Here is a 21,893-nt window from a genome sequence, read left to right on the forward strand (position 1 = left end):
ATACTCTTGCTTTACAAATTTTAAGACCAAGTACCGGATGGACAATTGCTGCTTTGATGAGTAACTATCTTATATGAAATGCAATTCCTAGGACTTATGTGAAATGCAGGAATCTTGGTTGATTTTACTTAAATGCCTAGTCTAAGTATGATCCTTTGATCTTTATCTATATTGAACCTAAACTTTAGAGTTAATAGAAGAGAGAAGTCAAGGTGAAGCACACGAGAGTGTGATTAACGATCATTTTCATTGAAATCTAACGTACCCAGTGCCTCTGGCGCTGTAGGGGCTATGGCTTTGATGACTCCAAGGTCATTGTTTTAGATACTAAAAGGGGTAGACTTCTCAAGCGAAGATGCAAATGTGTTCTTATCTCTCTATCAACCAAGCTTATGCTCAGAGGTAAATTTTAATATGCACGATTATCTTAGGATGCAAATGCAAGGTGAAGTTAGAAAATGGTTCTTTAAGATGAGATGTTAAAGCCTTGGAGTACTAATATTACGATTCAATCTGAGTTATACATTAAGTATTTAAGCAAAGATTCAATGGACAATTCCAATCACCAAGATAAATGCCAATCTTGTAAAGTAAAATAGATGACTGAAATGCACAATTTACCACCAATTCACAATAGAAATCTCAATGTAAGATGCTCATGACAATTTCCAAAACTAGTTATCCAAGAGATGTTCAAATAACCCAAATATTCAATTAGATCCAAACCAATCAACTATCTTCAGATTTTCCAATGTCATGCAATTAGAGTGAATTTCTTTCATTGCCAATTAGTTCAAAGAGAATTAGACTCCAGCAAAGTTACCATTCACTAATCAAATAACGAGAATATCTTAGAAGACAAATACCATCAATTTCTTAAATCTGATCACTGAACCCAAATATGTGCTGTTTGAATTCTCAAGAGCAGGTATTCAAACACAGATTCTAATGCCAAAGCCTTGCTGAAATGAATACTGTGAACAATCACCTCTACAATGAGCCAAAAACAGAAATTATAGTTATGACAGCAGTGAGATTAAGTTGCCAAATTAGTGCCAATTATGTCAAACAATTCTGAATCAATGAGCTAACAACACTGATATTTCAGATATATTATTTAGGACATTAGTAAGATATCAAATGCCAAATGTGCTTAACAATCTTAAATTAATTATTTCCTTGAATAAACCAAGATGAGGATGCAATTTACTGCTATGATCAGACTTCAAAAAGCTAAAGACAGTCAATTCAAATTGTAGTTTTAAGCCAAGTTATATCTATGCAATGTGTTTAATTGATGTCGCTGTTATGGTGTTATTTATCTTGATATATTAGACAATGAAGGAATAAGGTTTTAAAAGTGAAACCTGGGGCCCTAAGCCTTGAAGAAATTTGCCCAAATCCTTCCAGTGAAGAGCAATCTGAAATAAAAAACCTTTACCCAAATTCACTGCCAATTTCGTTGATGCACCCACTCAGAAAATTATCTTCTCTCCCACAGTTCAGATCTGAATGCCAAAACTTTCTTTAAATCAGATTTTTTTTCGAAATTTTTACCACAGTGAGGAAAAAATTGTGACAGAGTTTGAAGGGCAGCGTAAGGGTTGGAAAGGCTGCTACCGGCAACAGATAGGAAAGGCTCAGGCAGTGTTGTGGTGAGGGTTTGGGCCGCCGTGGAAGGAAAATAGGCCGAGAGGAAGGGATTCATGGGAAAGAAAAGGGAAGAGCGGTGGTAAGGCAGGGAGATAGGAGGCAGTGGAGATGAGGGAAAAGGGAGGAAGGGCTGTGGATGAGGAAGGGAGGAGCTCAGAGGGAAACAGAGGAGGGATAAGGGTTGACTGAAGGCTGAGTGGAGGGTTTTATGAGGGTGTTGTGAGGAAAAAAGGCAGAGGGAGGCTGCCTGGAGGCTACAATAAGGAGAAAAGTATAGGTAAGGGTTGTGTGGAGGAGGAATATGACAGTGTGAGGGCTGCCAAGACAGGGAAATAACAGTGGAAGGAGGCGGGCTCGGAAAAGGTTGCCAAGGAGGTTTTGACGGTTGTTTCTGGCCCTAAAAAATAATTTTTTAAGCTCAGAAACTTCTGCCCAACGATTAAATTTTTACTTTAGGCTGATATATTTTTGCCTTCACTCGATCTCAGAAATTTATGAAACCCCAGATCTGATTTTTCATTGAATGATCTTGTTGTTTATACCTTCAAATAATATTTGAGACGAGATCTTGTCCTCCATGTTCTAGATCTGTCTCAAAACGCCAAAATTTCCTAGAAGAATTTCAGATCTCCACTTGCAAATAAAAATAAAAAAAATACCCAAGACTAAAGATATATACAAAAATTTGAAAATGAAACCCCAAATCCCAAATGTTAGAAAATTAAAATAGAATTACTTCAGATCTATACAATTAAAATAAAAATCTACTAGATATGAGGAGTATGAGTCCAATTCCATTCTTAGATCTGTAGATATAATCTCTTTCTAACCAGATCTATCTAATGAGTATAGTTATAAAGATAAATAATTTTTTAAAATGAGGCACTAGTCTAGAAAACCCTGAAGAGGAAATCTTGTTAGATAGATCTTGGGGTTTCAATCAGAAAGGCTATTCAGATTTTATGCCCTGGGAGTTGGCTAGTCCAACTGAGGACTTCCCCTAACGCCCAAGTTTTTTGAACACAAATGATTTCTGCACACTCAAGATCAAGCTGTCAGATTGATAGAGATATAAAATAACAATGTAATCTTAAAGAATTAGAGATACCTGCTAATTCAATTAAATTAAAATGTTATCTTAGATCCAATAACCTATACAATATATCTGTGCAATAAGTTATTCCATGAAGGTTAATAATCAACAACTTATAAAACTATTATTCAGCAGAACACTAAGAACAATTTTGCCATAAGAAGCAGAAGAGGAACATCACCATCAATGAAAACCCCAAAGACTTTGTGCTATTATTATTCTAGAAAAATTACAAGAGAGTTTCAAGAGCTAGTACACGATTGAATGATCGCATGCTTTGTGAGACAAATGACCTCTAATTTATAGATAAATTCTCTAAACTACGAGTTGGCTTGATTCCTATCAAAGTAATCTTGATTGTTGATAAAGATTTAATTATCTTTTAATCTCCACCGTCGAAATATTTATTTTTTGAGGAATTTTCGAATTTATCTTTTAATTCATTTTTAATTAGCTCAAAATTAATTATTTTGAGTTAATTTCCTCAAAAAATGACTTTGACTTAACCACCAAGGCCCAAGGGTCCAAAATTTCTTGAAATTTTCAACATTCCCTCGGTGGGGGACTTCCAAAAATTAATTTATCTAGAACCCACGAATTTTTTTATTTTGGAGAATTGATTTTTCCTAAGACTTAATTTTGGCTCTAATCAATTAAATTCTTGGTTTAGAATTTTTAATTTATTTTTGCTAGAATAATTTAATTAATTGACACAGAAGGGGATTAATAATTTTTTTCCAACCCTCTAATATTTTAGTACCATGGCTAAAATATTATTTACATAAGATAATTACATTTAACTCATGATGGGGGGACACTCGTTCGTTATAGACCCTCACTTATTTACCAAATTCTGCAACTCAAATATGATCTAGTAGATCAAGTGATTTGTAATAAAATAATTTAGCCAACTAGCTAAAATTATTACCAAATCACTTTTACAAAGACTCGATAAAAAACATTAGTACTCACCCAAGATCTTGACGACAAATTCCACCCTAGCTTTGAGGTGAGGCTGGAGGGAAAAACTCTATCGATCATTTGTGTTTAGAAACACAGATGAATCAGCGAGACAAAAAACCTTTTACTATGAAAATCGTCATCAAAATAATATGCTTACCTAGTTTATTACATACATTATGGTCTTACTATGATCATTTACATTATAAACTTGCGAAATGGATTTATAACTTTGAGAAACGGTCCACTGATGATGAATCCTGGATGATCTGAACACTGAAACATGATTAAATCCCTTTTGCGGAAAAAGAGGTGTACTGTTATAGGGTAGTTGACATGCAGTGGTCAACAACTCCCATTGTAAGTATCAATAGCTCTCAAAGACAAGAACAAGTATCTCCCTTCAAGTCAGCTTCAAAAGGAATAATAATATCTCTTCTAAGGACATGCCGACTCATCTTCCTGTCAAGTCGGCCTATTATCATGAAAAGCAACTATAAATAGGCCACTCGGACTCATTTCAGAGCAGAGATTTTTGGTTGAGTTCTAAAGTTAGTAAGTGGTGCGAAGGTCAGCGAAAGGAAGCCTCCTAGCCAGCGTGAAGAAAGAAGAGCGAAGTTTTCTTGGGTATCATTTGGATTTGTTTTAGAACACACGTGCGAAGAAGGAAGAGGACCCTTGCTGCAGAAAGAACCGAGAGAAATTACAGTCCTCTTAGGTAGCCCAATTGGAAGTAGGGCAAGTTTAAGAGGAAGTCGAAGCAAGCTAGAAGAAGTCCTTATGCAAAAGTGAAGGTCTAATTCAAGGAGGCAGAAACTAGTGAAGGTTTGAAGTAGAAGGTAGCCGAAGTTGAAGAGAAGCCGAGAAGAAGGAAGGAGCAGAAGGTTGACTAATGCTGACTAAGGATCTCATAAATGGAACTTGTGTCTTGATCTTGGAGTGGCAAATAGGTGAAGGGTCTTGGTCTTGGTATTCGTCAGTTGGAATCTCTATAAGAAGAATTTGTTCGGGTTTGCCTCTCAAGTGGGAGAGGTTTTGGCTCTGGCTGATAGTCTATATTCTGTGTTTCTTTTCTCTTTATGGTTTATGCATTGGTAGTTGTTTGATGAAAAAGAACTCTAACAATCTATGTAACGGAAAATCCTAATCTAAGAAAGTTAAAAGCATTCACAAGTAGTTACTAATAGAAGAGAAATCACTTGATCTCGATCAGTTGATCACTTGGAGAGTATTCCAACAGTTTTCCAGTGGCAGAGAAGTAGGAAAAGGGAGGCCGAAATTATTCCGCAGAGAGGCCGAGTAGCCAGAAACCCCAGTGCGAGTTGCCGAAGAGAGGTCGTTTCAGTTGCTGGAGGCTGGGAAAGTCATCCAGAAGGCAAAGCGAATTTTTCCAAAGGTAGGGAAAGGAAGGATGACTCACCAGGAGCTAGCTAGCAGGGAGTGCGAATTGTTTCCAAGCCAGCAATGCGCATTTCCAAAAGGCAGTGTGAGTAGGCCAATGGGAGGCCAGTTGATTTGTAGAGGGAGAAAATTCTCTCCCAGATATTTTGCCAAATATTTGCTAGAGGGTTGCCAGTGAAGCATCAAGATTATTGTACTCTCCATTTTTTGTGCATAATAATAAAATAAACCCTCATTTGCTACACCAATTTTCCCTTCTAGGTTTTTCCAGGGATGTTAGTCCAAAATTAGTGTCAATTTTTTATGTTTGTGCATCTATTTCTCAGTTCTAGTTTATTTATTTCCTCAACATTTTTATGGTGAAGATTGCAATTGCGAGTTATTCGTTAATTGCCGTAAACAATTAAACTGCTAATAGTAAGGAGAATAATATCTAGTAATTGCAATCAAGGAATTTTCACAATAACTATAGGCAATCTAACCCCATCACTGCTAGATGCCTCTCCATTTGGGTTGTTGCTTTTCCAGCCAGAGTGGTGTCCTTGAGATGTTTGTGTGCTGTCATTTAATATATAAAATCTGCATGTAAGTCTGAATTAATCCAACACACAATGTTTCCCTTGAGTGCCCAAAAGAGAACAGAGATCAAATTACGAATTAAATTATAGAGGGTCGTGATGAGTTTTCTAATTAAAATTTCTGCAGTGATTAGATGGAAAAGTGGCAAAGAATATGCACCCTACATGAAACAGTGATGACAACACAATCCCTGTAGCATGATAGCATATACAAAACAACCACATGAACTCAAAGAACTAGAAAATAAGCATATTTGAATCCATTTGATATATTAATGAAGTGTCAGAAAGTAAATCATAGACACAATAATCCACGGGCTGCCCTGTCAAGCTCTGGCATGCAGTAGTGGAACTGCTTTCAAGTCTGAAATGGATGAGGGAAGATGATGAGAATCTACTGACACCTGTGTAAGAAAATTCACCCTCTAGAATGAAGACTTGCACCTCTCCTTTAGAGAACAGCAGAGAAGGAGAGAGAAGATGATCAAATTGTGGGTCAAAGACCTGTGTGCTGCATCATTCTGGATGTTACAATTCCTCTCCAGTGAATTTGCTCCCTTTCAAAACTAGGTTTGTTGAAAGTACAAACCAGCTCAAAACACTTCATAGCTGATGTTTTCCTTTAATTGATAAATATGCTGAAAGTATCTTTAGTGAGGCACATGTCTTCTAAGAAATGTGCTGTTTTAGCATGTAATACTCAGCGTCATGCATTAAATGTATGATCAGCAAGTCAACACAGCACTGTGGCACTGCTTCTCCATAATATCTGTTGTTTTCTGATTATGATGTTCAAACCTACTGGAAATGGTTCAGTACAACGCCCCCTTTTGTCATAACTTGCTGTTTTCCTTAAGTAACCATATATATCTGCTTACTGCTGTTTTAATGGCTGAAATACAAACATTGCCTAGAATGATCCTCCTAGAGCACATCCTCTCCAAGACTGTTTGCTGTTAGCATGGTTGAAACATGAAATCTGCCAATAATAATCCCTTTAGAGTGCATCACCTCTCAATGTTTTCCTTTCTTATTGTAATAATTTGCACGTGTGGACGAAAGTAGGTCTAATTCAACTTCATCAAGAAAAGCGACCTTGCATGTATGGCTAGGCTGAATTGCATCATGATAGAATTTCCAAGAAGAGGCTCACATGCAAGGTGTGGGAATAAAGGTTTATTTTCTCTAAAATAGTATGATGGCTAGAGCAAGGCTGCTTGGAAGCGGGAAGCAGGAGTGGGAGTGGGAGTGGGGAGCGACAATTTTCAGAAGCTTCTGGGTCAGGGGCGATTTTGGGAGCATTTTTTATATAGTATTGTTATATATATTGATGCATATATGTCAAAAAAAGCATGTAGAATGATGAATTAGTTATAAAAAGCATAAAATCATGGATTAAACCATATAACATCAATCATCTAGTAGTTATAATGGAGCGAACAAAGTTCGTTCTTTAAGTTAAATACTCCAGAAGACTTGGAATATGTCGATCTCTATTGAGGATACAAGAATATATATCAAGAAGTATTAATAAGAATGATGATACAAATGAGAGTGAGAGGCCTGCTTATATACTAGGTAGTGCCTCTTCATGGAAGGTCATGTCCCATTTAGACACGCCTCTTCAGTACTAATTACTAATTAACTAACCATTATTACAATTATCCTCATTATTTATATTTATATATATTTTATTCGTAATATTGCCTTCCTCCTCAAAAAAGCTGTCTTCAAAGTTTGTTGATGAAAGGGCTTGATCTCTTTTTTCTGCTATGAATATCTTCTCGTTTCGGGACAATCATCTTTGTTGATACACGTTGATATGTTCCTTGGAGTGACATAAATTTGTCGCACGGAGAAGGGATCGGACCATCCTAGCTCAATCTTTTGTGGAACCTTGTGGTGATCGGAAACTTGTGATGAATTGTTATCACTGGACTGAGTTGTGTGCACTTCAATATTCTTCGGAACATAAGTTTGTTGTTTATGTTCTGAGTGACACGGATTCGTAGATTGATTGAGATGTCTGTTCTTGTGATTTGGATGTAGATAAAGACTTCTTTTAGTTTCCCTTATCATGTGTGTTGCGAGATTCTGATTTACTTCAGGTTCCGATGTCGTCGAGCTGGTTACAAAACCTTCACTTGGGATGTTTATCGTTTGAACTGCAACATCTAAGTTTGTATTTTCTTCAACTTGCTTGTCTTCTTCTTGAGTTGTGACATTCACTGGATCGGTATCTGTTACTTTCTCTTCCACTTGGACTTCTACATTCAATGCTTCCTTCTCGATAAACTGTTGCACCTTATTTTCTAATGACTTTTTGTCCTTCTTAAGCTTCTTAATTTGTATCAATAATTTTTCACTATGGTCTTTAAGCCTAGAAACTTCTTCATTTTTTTCAGTGATGCGTTTGTCAATTTTCCTTTGCATATTTTGTATTACTTTTTTACTTTCTTGAGAAATTACTTTTGCAATATCTTGCATATCTTCTGGTGTTATAGAATTTGGCTTCACTGTAACATCCTGTAATTTTATTTTTTTCTTTTTGTATGAAAATGTCAAAAGGTTCTTCGTATTTAGGATGAATTCCCTAGTGTTTCCATCCAGGGTGAACCCAAAACAATGTCACTTTCATAAAAAAGAAGAAGGTTTTCACAGTGAATTGCGAGATAAAAGTACAATCCCCAATATTTAGTTGTAAATTGCTTATGTCGTATTCTTTGTCACTTGTGTCAACAAAATTCGTTTCAATTATGTTCGATTAAGGAATCACTAATTGGTTACACATTTAGGATTAACATAATTACTTCTTTCAGTAGGACTGATAGAGATTATGGTATCTCTTCTTGCGAGTGATCCTTTGATTTTAAATAGTGTATCAACACATTTACTAAAGGCTTTAGGAAATCTTTCATTATTGGTCTCTATTTTCTTAGATGAACTTAGGGTTTTTTAAAGTAACCTTTTTTAATACTTCAGAAATTCTTTGTTATTTTTTTTCTTTTCTTTATAATTCCTTTTTTATTAAAGCCTTAAATGTTAGTATTTTTATCTTTATTGAATATACTTTCCAAAATATAATGAAAGGCCCCTTTGTTTCTTTAAATATTAATACCTTCCTCAAATGATGATATTTTATATAACCCTTTCCCCTCTTACTATATATATAGATATATAATATTTATGATTACCTTTTATGTTGATATATTTCAATTTTTATGATTACCTTTTATTTTGATACCAAATGGAGCGAACAAAGTTCGTTCTTTAAGTTAAATACTCCAGAAGACTTGGAATATGTAGATCTCCATTAAGGATACAAGAATATATATTAAGAAGTATGAATAAGAATGATGATACAAATGAGAGTGAGGGGTCTGCTTATATATTAGGCAGTGCCTCTTCATGGAAGGTCATGTCCATTTAGACATGCCTCTTCAGTAATTACTAATTATCTAACCATTATTACAATTATCCTCATTATTTATATTTATATTATTTATATATATTTTATTCGTAACATTGCCTTCCTTCTCAAAAAAGCTTTGTCCTCAAAGTTTGTTGATGAAAGGGCTTGATCTCTTTTTCTGCTATGAATATCTTCTTGTCTCGGGACAGTGATCTTTGTTGATACACATTGATATGTTCTTTGGGGTGACATATAAATTTGTCGCACGGAGAAGGGATCAAACCATCCTAGATCAATCATCTGTGGAACCTTGCGGTGATCGGAAACTTGTGATGATTGTTATCACTGGACTGAGTTGTGCGCACTTCAATATTCTTCGGAACATAAGTTTGTTGTTTATGTTTCTGAGTCACACAGATTCGTAGATTGATTGAGATGTCTGTTCTTGTGATTTGGATGTAGATAAAGACTTCTTTTAGTTTCCCTTATCATGTGTGTTACGAGATTCTGATTTACTTTAGGTTCCGATGTCATTGAACAGGTTACAGAACCTTCACTTGGGATGTTCATTGTTTGAACTGCAACATCTAAGTTTGTATTTTCTTCAACTTGCTTGTCTTCTTCTTGAGTTGTGACATTCACTGGATCGGTATCTGTTACTTTCTTTTCCACTTGGACTTCTACATTCGATGCTTCCTTCTCGATAAACTGTTGCACCTTATTTTCCAATGACTTCTTGTCCTTTTTAAGCTTCGTACTTTGTGTTAATAATTTTTCACTATGGTCTTTAAGCTGAGAAACTTCTTCATTTTTGTCAGTGATGCGTTTGTCAATTTCCCTTTGCATATTTTGTATTTTTTTTTACTTTCTTGAGAAATTACTTTTGCGATATCTTGCATATCTTCTGGTGTTATGGAATTTGGCTTCACTGTAACATCCTGTAATGTTAACTTTTTCTTTTTGTATGAAAATGTCAAAACTTCTTCTTCGTATTTAGGATGAAGGACCCTATTGTTTCCATCCAGGGTGAACCCAAAACAATGTCACTTTCGTCAAAAAATAAGGTTTTCACAGTGAATTGCGAGATAAAAGTGTAATCCCCAATATTTAGTTGTAAATTGCTTATGTCGTATTGTTTGTCACTTGTGTCAACAAAATTCGTTCCAATTATATTTGATTCAGGAATCACTAATTGGTTAGCACATTTAGGACAAACATAATTACTTCTTTCAGTAGGATTGATAGAGATTATGATATCTCTTCATGCGAGTGATCCTTTGATTTTAAATAGTGTATCAACACATTTACTAAAGGTTTTAGGAAATCTTTCGTTACTGGTCTCCATTTTCCTGGATAAACTTAGGGTTTTTTAAAGTAACCCTTTCTAATACTTAAGAAATTCTTTGTAATTTTTTTTCTTCTCTTTATAATTCCCTTTTTGTTAAAGCCTTAAATGTTAGCCTTTTTATCTTTACTGAATTTACATTCCAAAATATAATGAAAGGCCCTTTTGTTTTTTTAAATAAAAAGGCCTTCCTCAAATGATTATATTTTATATAACCCTTTCCCCTCTATGTTGATATATTTCAATTTTTATGATTACCTTTTATTCTGATACCAAATGGAGCGAACAAAGTTCGTTCTTTAAGTTAAATACTCCAGAAGACTTGGAATATGTAGACCTCCATTGAGGATACAAGAATAAGAAGTATGAATAAGAATGATGATACAAATGAGAGTGAGGGGTCTGCTTATATACTAGGCAGTGCCTCTTCATGGAACATCATGTCCCATTTAGACATGCCTCTTCAGTACTAATTACTAATTAACTAACCATTATTACAATTATCCTCATTATTTATATATATATTGTTCATAACATATAATCTTCATCAACCACAGGTCCACAAGTTACAACATCAGGGGGTTGTGGAGGGGCTTGCCCTCCCACTAGTGTTGCATGGGGGTCCAGGGGGGTAGCAACAACCTTTGAGTCCCCCTTGGCGGGGGTTTGGGGGCAACATCAATCTAGACCGTTCATTAGGCAAAAGATCTGATAATAGAAGTTATGTTAATTCAGGATTTCTTGCCCTAGAAGGCAACCCTCTGTTTGTATGATGGAATTGCATCGTGTTTGGGTATTATTCTGTATCTATTCCTATCTTTTGCTAGCACTTGATCACAAGTTTTGAGTCATATAGTCTTATTTTTGTCACATGGCATAATCTTGTAGAGATGCTTTCTTACACAAGTATATGAACTAGTGTAGGTTGTTTTACAATGGGAGCATGTAAAATTTGTTGTTCCAACCGTTTTCTTTTTCACTAGCTTTATCACATACTTTTACAAGGGTTTTTTTTGGGAAGAAAAGCTAGGGAGCATTTTTTTTTTTTTTGAGGGAGCGCGCTCTTGAAAATCGCTCCCAAACAGGAACGATTCGGGAGCACGCTCCCGGGGTTGCTTTTTGAGTGCTTTCATTCGAAATGCACTTCGGGAGCGGGAGCGGGGGGGAGGGCACTCCCCCACAGTGTTGGGATATAGACTAAAATAATAAAGGATAAAGTGTGTAAAAATAGCAAAAGGCCCTCAAGCAAGGCACAACTCCCTAGGCTAGAGTAGCACTCTTAGGCTTAAACACATGCATGCAAACTCTCTTTAAAGCAAGCGCTTCACTATCAATAAGAAATATTCCCCAACTCCACTCAACTCAAAAATAAGACACCACATGTCCATATGAGAAGCAATTGTCACTAGCTCAACTTTGAAATTGAACAATACATCTTCCACCCAAACTGGAACCCAACAAGAAGTCCAACACTGTGTGGTAGAACTATGAAATTGCCTTTACATCTGCCGAATATACATCTGGTAAAAATAGACATGCCAAAAATAGCATTTCCATATCCTAATGGTAGGAGTATTGGAATATGAAGATAAGTTGTGTGTCAACACTTACTATAAATAATGCCTCTAAAAATAGAGACAACTGAACTTAAGAATTGCTCACATGTCACTAAAAATAGTCTTATTGGATTCATATTCATGCGAGGAACTTGGAGATTTGCTCTAATTCGACATGCAAACCATGAAACCCTAATTGCTAAAAATAAAAGTTTCTTGAAATACGTTGCATGTCACTAAATCAGAGCTCATCAAAATCATGAGCTCACAAGGACCAAGAATATGTAGCTAAATTTGACATGTGGGCCTTGAAACTCTTGCTCCTATAAAGTAAGAGAATTGCTAAAAATAGCAACTCCTTAGAATCTCAATGTGTAGCAGTATTTGATCAATGTGAGACTTTGAATTTATTTGTAGATAGATCATCACAGTGAAATCAAGTTGGGACTTAACCCTCTAGTTGCACATGCAATCTGGGGGTTAACAGAAGCACTTCCATAGATTTCATTATGAACTATGGAAAATTCTCTGTTTGCGAATTCGACTTACACAAAACAATGTTAACCCTTGCAATGAAGGCTTGAGCCTGCTCCTAGCTAGGCTTTGATGCTTTGGTCTTCTGTAGAGCTCACCATTCTTCCTCAACAGACAGGCTAATCTTATGCAAATCTAGATACTTAGTATGTGCCGCAAGCATGTAGTCACACAGCCTTCTTGGCATTGTTTCATTAGCGTCAAATATCTTGTGAATATCCTCATCAACCTGTTGCACTTCATCATGCTTAACCTATTGCTGTAGAGGATCACTCATGCCATGAGCCTCCCACTCATTCCACGAGCCGCCTCAGTTAATTTGACTACTCTTTTATGTATCTTCTCTACAGGTTTTGCCCTTGCTTCAGAATATTGGGCCAATCTTGCTCTTTGATATAAATGGTCTTTCTTTGCTTGGGTGCAACTTGAAATTGTCTCTTTCTTTTCTTAGCTACCTCTACTTGAGCATATGCCTTGTTTCTTCTACTTCATCTTTCAGGGATTTGCATTCTGTCTTCAAACTATTGAGATTCACAAGTGCTAGTAAGAGAATCGAACTGAACCAAAACTAACCCAAATTTTGCAATAAGGAAAGAGATAAACTACACTAGGGAAACAAAGAGGTGCAACCCTAGAGAGAGAATAGAGCTTAGCACAAATGTGCTATAGAGGGAAATAACTCAAGCACAAGAAAATATATTAGAACTACAACAAGAATTGAAACTAGTTGAAGGTTAGATGAGTATGGATTCAACCCCTGAATCAATCTGCTAAAAATAACGTAAATATGCAAAATTAATATATAGATATATATTAATTTTTACATATTTTATGTATTATAGACACACACACATTGATGTAAATCCAAACCATCAAACACCAAATATGTGAAGTTTGCTTGTTTTAGGATTTGGAAGAAAGGGGGGATGGGTTTTTCTCTTGTTTTTCCCCTTATTTTTTGTTTTGTCCTCTGTAATAACTATTAATCTTTCTAGTTTGCATTAGTTGTGAATTGGTCAGTTTAGCCACTGGTACATGGGTTGAAGAGTCTAGCTTGGTCCAGATTGGTCAGTTCTAATAACTATGAGCACAAGATAATAATCAAATGAAGAACAAGAGGACCCAGTGAATGAAATGAAAGACCACAATCTGTGAAAATACAAATAAGAGTTGTGTATTTATACACAACTTAAGAGGTTGGGTGCTTTCTCTAAGGAAGGTTATTGAGCCTACATTGAGTTGATTAGGTTATTCTTAACGAAAACCTAGAACTATAATATAGAATTACAAATAATGCCGGTTGTGGTCAAATGTGAAGATTGCACTCTTAATCTTAACATCCCCCCTTAAATAGGAGACATTGCATTACATCCCTCAATGGTGGATTCCCACAACAATATGACTCAAGTAGTTGGTGAAGGTGGCCTTGGGTAGAGATTTGGTGAGAGTATCAGCATGTTGATTGGCTTAAGGGACAAAAATTGGCATGGGCCATCCCTGAGAATGGAGTTACTAAATGTAGGACATTCAGATACAAACGTACTTTGGCTTTTGATGGTCCACATGGTTTTGAATAAGCTGAATGGTGCTTTGATTGCCACAAAATAGAGTGGTGGGAGTTTCTTAAGGAAGACCAAATTAGTCAAGAATCATCCACATCTAAGAAAGGTGCTTATTGGAGGCAACAACGTTAGCATATTCGACTTCTGTGGAACAGAGATCCACTATCTACTGCTTCTTGGAACACCAAGAAACTTGTCTAGAATCAGGGGAATAATTACCTTGAAGTGGATTGCAGCCCATCAAGATCACTAGCCTAGTCAACATCAGAAAAACCATGGAAAAAGATGGGAGCATTGGCTAAATAATGGATTTCCGTGTGAGTAGTGCCTTTGAGATAGTGCAAATACCTTTGGCAGCTTGTTAGTGACTTCCATGAGGCTTCTACAAATATCTAGAGGACTTGTTGAGAACATAAGCAATGTTTGGACAACAATGAGCGAGGTAGAGGATGTTTCCTACTATAAAGGGGAACACAATAGCATTAATTAATGGAGAAGGATAATCTACCTGAAATTCCATCCCAAAGCCAAAAGGGGTGTGGATATGGTTACAAATTACAATCCTCCATCTTGAAGTGTTGCAAAAGATCTAGGATATACTCATATCGAGAGAGTGATATCCCTATGGAAGACTTAGTAATTTGAAGATCGAGAAACTAGTGGAGTAGGCCCAAATCAATCATTTGAAAAGAACCCTAAAGTCATAGATTTAGTGATTTTAATCATGGATGGTGAATGGTCAATGACGATGAGGTCATCATTATAAAACAAAACAGTAAGTGTTTGATTGATATGATGGCAAATATAGAAATCATGCTCAACCTTGCAATGAAAGAAGCTAAAATTGAGAAAGTGTGTAGATTTTCTCATATCGAGCTTGAGCTGCTTGTTTAGGCTCATACAAAGACTTCTCGAGCTTGCAAACCAAGGGTAGAGGCCCATTTTGAACAAATCATGGTGGTTTTTGCATATAACTTTCTTCTTGAAGGTATCCATGAAGAAAGGCATTTTTGACATCCATTCGATGAACTTACCAATTCAGTGAACCGACAATAGATAATATCATCAGAATTGAGTCCATCCTAGCAACCAAAGAAAAAGTCCCATTGTATTCAACACTCTCCTTTTGTGATAACATAAGATAAGAGGTTGAGACTCTTTCCTTACCAAATCCTTATGGAAGGAATCTTAATGATGCCCCCCCAGTATACACTCTTCATAGACACCACTAGTATGGAAGATCATCATCCATTTATAGATGAGTCATATTTCACAAAGACCATGCAAGGAAAGCACGACCAAGGCAAGTGAGAAGAAAAGCAGGACAAAGGAAAGTACATGAAAAGTAGAGAAAAATGTGGAAGAGAATGTCACCGAGAGCACAATAGAACACGCACTTGAGAAGAGTGATCAACATGCTTGACACAATGAGTGTACCGAGAGAAGATGAAAGGTCACATGAAGGATGTCATGTGATAGGCATGGGTTTGAAGCACCAAAATAAGCTAAAGGGTTGAAAGAAGAAGTGCAAAATCTCAGGACGATCTAAATAGTTAGTTGGTATAGAATAGATACAATGGCAAGTTGCGACTATTAGAGACAAGTTGGCTAGTCATTAGAGTGTTTTTAGACTTTGAGGTGTTAGTGAATTAGGCTTATTGCACCCTTAGCTGCTCCAAACGTCCATGCCCAAGGAATTGTGTTAGTAGTGAAATCGTTTGTTTGCACCATGAATGGAAATGGTGGTTAGACCACTATGCATATCAATTGCATCTATAGCCCTTTCCAATATTGTGACATAGTCAACATGGTTGAAGCTTTTAAGATTTATGGATCCAATTTTCTTAAGAGAATATAGTAGGTTTGGAAGTTGGTTTCCAAGTAATTATTTGGATGATTATCGAAGATGTAGTTTGGTTGCATGCTCCATATAGACTTTCTCTAGTTATCAAGGACTTGGGTTACTTCATGGCCCCATTTGGAAGGACTAGCTATGGTCTCATGGGAGGCCTTTGATGCATTGTCACTCCAAGGATCTCTATGCTAAGGTTCGGTCATTTGGTTTGATTGTAGAGCATTTAAATTTGAAATACGAAATGTTGATTTCTAAGCTAAGTGGATTTGGAGATGTCAAGGCATTTGGAAATCTTATTCTTCTTTTAAGATACATGTATTGGGGTGGTAGAATCTCCACAATAATCTCAAAATCAAAGGATTGGTTACATTGCTCTAGTTTTACTGATAGATGTTGTGTGGGTTGTCACAAACCTGAAATGGTTAAGCATGCGTTGTGAAATTGTTTGGTTTCCAGAATGTTCTAGGCTTTGATAGTTGCTTAACTAGGTCTGCTCTTTGTTTCTCCCCTTCCTTGGAAGGGAGTTTTGTTTGGAGACAAGTGGATAGTTCAACAAGTTGGCAGGAGTATCTAGGATGTGATCAGAGTGACAAGATTATTTTTCTTCTGGAGATGTTATTGTTGTTTAACATTTCATGAGGTGCCATCTTTGTCAGTTTGATATAGGTTTTGACATTATAACTTGTTTACTCTCCAGGTTTCAGCTCGGATTGACATGTTTAGGAATGATATAGATTCTTTGTCACCTAGAGCCTAAGTAAATATATTGGTGCTCCTAGCCTATGTAGGTCGGGGATCCCCCTCTGCCTACACTTTGGCCCCTGAATACGTTGATCTTGATGTACATATTTATTGATTTTTAATGAAGTATATGTCACTTTTTCAAACAAAAAATGAAACCCAGTGTTCTTGACATAAGATCTATTTTGGGAGATAGTGTTCACTTCTTTTCAAGTTTGTTCTTTAGCCTTTTTAGATGAGATGGTAAGAAACAAGAAGCCGGGGTCACATTTGAGTAAACATATTGGAAGCAATAAACACGTCCTTCAATTGGGGAAGGAATTGATCCAGATTGAATAATTATATTGTTTTCCATCCATCCTAATGCATTTGGAGTGGAAAAAGTGGAGGAATTAGCTCATGGGACCGTTTTTAACTTTTTACTGGTGGGACCCAATTTGGCAAAATGGGGTTTGAAACCTTTTGGGAGCCTTTTGAGGCATCAAACGACGTTTTTTGGGGGTATAATTTTGCCTCTTTAGCGCCACACCATTTCATGCTATTTTACATACAAAGATCTTTCCAACGGCGCAAGAAGCGTGTCATTTGGAGTCCGTATGCAAAAGTTATGCCACTGAGAAGTTGACCTTCTTGTTTTCACACCTATAGTTCGGGAGGATGCCGCGTCAGCCCCCATTATTCATGGAAAATGGGCTAGCCACGTGATTATGATGTAAAAGGCTCTAGAAGAGTCTATATTGTAACTCTAGTTAAGAGTTGATGTAGTCAAAATTAACCACTGTTAGGCTATCAGGTTGTGTTCTAACCGGGCCACTAGGAGGAAGAGGCATTCCATTCTTTCGAGAGCATTTTGTTCCATAGTTGAGCAAAGATAGCCAGGAGAGATAGGAGGTAGAGCACACAGAGAGGATCTGTGCATTGTAGCAGCCCACGGGCCACAAAGATTACTTCTTTGTACTTGCAGCCATATTTCTAGACAGAGAAAGAGAGCGAAGCGGCCTCACCTTCCAGCTGAGTTTTCTCCCAAAAGGGTTTCCTAGAGAGCATATCTCATGTCTTATGTGTGTGTGTGAGCTTATTTTGTTGTTCTTTACTTTTCTGCATAATTTCTATTCTCATGCATTGACTAATTACAGTTAAATTTACAGATCTTAAAGTTTAATAAAACTGTAATAGTGTAGAATCTCAGATTTTTAATATAATATTATCAGATCTATTGTGACAAACTTTCTAGTGGAATATCCACGGAAGTTTATGGATCAGAAATACATATATGAAATCTAACATGTTAATCTAAATTTTCTGATTAATTTGCACTTAAAATGCTTCTCCAATTTGATGTAATAGTTTACAGATTCTGTTGAAATGATGAGACTGCTTTGAGACATTGTTTGCCTCCCTATTTGTACAACAGATATCAAGATGGTTTTCTTCTAATAAACTATTGCGAGTCATATAACAAAAGCAAGAGATAAACAATTGCCAGCCATATAAGAAAACATCACGTTGAGTTTAAGTTTTGTTTCATCACATTCTAGCATACCTGTAGGAAAGAACTTGTATCTTTTGTAGGAAAGGAGCGGTTGAAACCGAATGGTGCTTCATCATGGAATGTCTGGCTTATGAGGACATTCATAATCTGTTTGAAATCAATCTGAAGGTGGACAGTTTGAACGAGCTGTTTGAGGAAGCAAGGCTTCACAAAACTGCGAACTTCTTGATCAAGATTCATGACAAGAGGGCTGTAATAGAGAGAACTTGATATGTTTTTGTTTGTTTGGAGCTATAGGTCCCTTAGACTGCTTGGTCTCGTGGATGTCATTAAAATTCTTTCAATTCAATTCAATTCAACACCCGAGCATGCATGTGGAAAACATTTTACAGTTAATCTAAAAGTTGTTTTCAGGCATTCAAGTTGAAAGAAAGTTTTAATAATGGTCTAAACTCTAAAGATTGACCTCAATTCTATTGCTATTTTTATTTATTTATTTATTTTTTCTTTAAACCAGATGCCAAAAACAGATACCGGACAACAAACCGGCAGGATGAAGATGAATGGATACAATACAAGAATAGTATGGATTTTGTCATAAAGGAGAGTGGCCTAGAAAAGAGAGCCTTCTTTGATTTGCGTGGAAATCATGATAAGTATGGGGTACCATATGCTGGAAGCTATTGGGATTTCTTCTCAAAGTACAGCATTAGCGCGCAGTTAAATAGAACAAGTTCTATCCAGACTGTTACTCTTATGGTAAGTTATTTCTCTTTTGCCTGCACCTCTGATTTTAACCAGAAATTTTTGAATGTGATGGTTTTGTAAATATCCAGGTTTTCTTTCACTAGTATTTTTTTTGCTAAGCTAATTTAAATTTTTATGACCCATCATGTTATGCATTTTTTTCTAAAGAGGACTATCAAGCTGTGATATTTTGAAGGCTGTATTGCAAGCGGAAAGAGTTACAGTTTAAATTGACTCTGTTTATATTTATGATACGGACTAATAGTTTCTAGTCGTCATTCAATGTATTGTGTTGACAATTGTTGTCAATCTACTAGTTATAATTCAAGCACGAGTATACTATGTAGTCTGATATATGACAAATTCCAAGATGTTATGACTAACAATAGGAAATGTGAAACAGTTGTATTTTTTACTAGCTTATCCATCTGAAATTTAAATTTTAGGAGAAGAAAGGATTCATGGACAGGTTCAGGATCATAGCATCATAGCATGTCGTGTTTGTTTCTTTGAAGGATTCGTTTTAGAGTATTATAATGCTTCAATTCAGGTGCTTATATTGTGCATAGCTCATGCTATAAATTATAAGTTTAATGTCACGGAAAGGCTTTAGTTTAGAATGTCATACCATTTCATCCTACTTTGGCATTTTCTGTTCTTAAATGATGCATCAGAGATTTACTTTTTCTGCTGTTGTTCTGAAGGAAAATAATGTGAGCTGAATTTGCTTTCTGGAACATACTTATGGAAATGGTAATATAAAAAATCGCCACTTTACACAATCCCGCTGCAGAGCAAGTTTGGCAAAGGCCAAACTGCAGACTGCCTTGAAATTTGAGCAATTGACTGCAAATTATCTTGAACCTGCTGTAAATCCAAAGAAAGAATGAGAACAAAAATCCCCAAATACCCATAAGAAAATGCATACTTTTAAAACCATCCATTGTTTGAAGTGCTTCGAGGAGGAATTCACACATTTCGTAATCACTATGAAGCTGCGCAGCTGCAAGCTGAAAATAAGAGTCAAGAATCACAGGTTGGCATGGACAAGAGAAAGTGTTCCTGATCCTTTACTCCTTTTTCTCCGTGCCTTAACAATCCTAATTTTAAAAGAAATATCCAACCTTAATTTTTACAATATTTTGGTAAAATAAATATAATGAAGCGTCATTGGATTTTAGTAAAACATAAAATATAAGTTGGACCTTACTACTTTTTGTTGAAGGTTTTGTAGGCAAAGATTTGGAAATACCATTTTGTGGGAATAGACGATACTATGAGTGTTGGACTCCGTGGGCCTTCAAACTTGTTTGGACATCCAAATGATGATAGGATTCAGAAAGTGGACTCAGAACTTGGATATTGGGATGGTGAATCAAATGAACCTGTGTCTAAGATAGTTTTTGGCCACTTTCCATTGTCGTTCACTGCATCGACAGAAACAGGCAAGCGCTATGAAAGTGTATTTGCAAAGCATTCTGTCTCTGCCTACATTTGTGGGCACTTACATGCAAAGTTTGGGAAGCACCTCTGGAAGCATCACTTCTATGAGTGGCAAAATGTATCTAGCAGCAAAGGGGACAATAGACAAGGGCAGTTTTGGGAGTGGGAGCTAGGGGATTGGAAAGTAAGCAGATTGATTAGGGTGATTGCTCTTGATGGAGGACAGACATCATTTGTGGATGTAGATCTTTCAGGAAAAGCTCTTCCAGATGAGGGTGTACAGTCAATAATTTTGCCCACATATCCTCCTGATTCAAGGCTATTAGGACATGGATCAAGAAATTTGAATCTGTGGAACTCTGCATTAAAAGATGTCATACGTGCTTTGGTTTTCTCTGAGAAACCCGTAGTCAGTGCCATTGCAAAGATTTTTGATTCATCATCAGGTGCTTTAAAACTAGTTGAGGAGCGGTCTCTCCATCTGGCTACATATTCTAGAGGGAATTTACCCTTATATCAAACTGCATGGAATTCAAGCAGATATTCTGATCCATCACCAGCTCGCTTCTGGCTGCAGATCATAGTGACTGACAATGATGGTACAGAGACAGCTAGCACTGCAAGGCCGTTTTCAGTTGATGGCAGACAAAGTCGACTCAGCAAGACATGGCTGGAATCTCTGATGATTGATATTAGATGGGAGGTTGTATATCAAGTCCTTCTATGGAGCAATATTACTTTCCTTCTTTCATTGCTGCTACTTCCAAAAGCCCTCAATTATTACTTGGAGAAAAAATCTATCTATCAGAAATGGGTTGCCTCTGTCTTGAACCCTTGCTCCTTGCAAAGAAGAAATGCCTTTTTCATCCCTATTTGGGTTCTCATAGAGGGCTCAAGACAGACAAAGCTGTGGTGGCTTCAACTTTTTTATCTATTTTATCTTGTTAGTTTTCCATGGTTCTGGGGAATTGCCACAGTAGAAGAACATCCAATTGGCAGTATGTCCCTAAGGGGATGGAGTATCCAATTGGCTGACATGCCATCTCGATATTGTGGTGTGGGTGTTCCTGATATTATTGGCATTGTAATACCGTTCATGTATCTCATTGTTACACCAACATTTATTTTAGTATATTGTCTATCAGCTGAAAGAAAAGCTTATTATTTTCATGTGAATAGCAAATTCAAATGCACACGTGAAGTCTCAAAACATAGTGCGCACAGTATGACTGGGGTTCCTTCCAAAGCAGAATTTCCGGTGTATTCAACAGTATCAGCATGCGGTATATGTCGAGGATGGCTCAGAGCTTCTCTTTTGATATCATGCTTCATGATACTATGTCTGCATTTGCGGGTAAAGTTGCCTTTTTAATCCCTTTTTGCTTCGCTCTAACTATCCCATCCCATCGCATCGCATCGCACTGTGCAAATATGACAACTAGAAAATATTAATATTGGCGTAGTCACATGCCAAAAACATGAAATACAAATCTCGAAAGTATAGAGCATAGATTCTAGTCA

General features: G+C 36.5%; 1 protein-coding gene across 1 annotated transcript in view; it reads left to right on the top strand.

Moving 5' to 3' along the window:
• The window catches only part of LOC149238949 (putative metallophosphoesterase At3g03305), a 79,296-nt gene that overhangs the window by 56,791 nt on the left and 612 nt on the right, over window positions 1–21,893 (top strand). Inside the window, exons 2-3 of the mRNA XM_089373248.1 lie at window positions 18,700–18,941; window positions 20,164–21,726. Coding sequence (XP_089229374.1) covers window positions 18,700–18,941; window positions 20,164–21,726 — 1,805 coding nt within the window. The remainder of the gene's footprint in view (window positions 1–18,699; window positions 18,942–20,163; window positions 21,727–21,893) is intronic.

This window comes from Pinus tabuliformis, chromosome 8 (assembly GCF_031772625.1).
Source record: "Pinus tabuliformis cultivar Carrire ecotype Pingquan chromosome 8, CPIR1, whole genome shotgun sequence".
NCBI lineage: Eukaryota > Viridiplantae > Streptophyta > Pinopsida > Pinales > Pinaceae > Pinus > Pinus tabuliformis.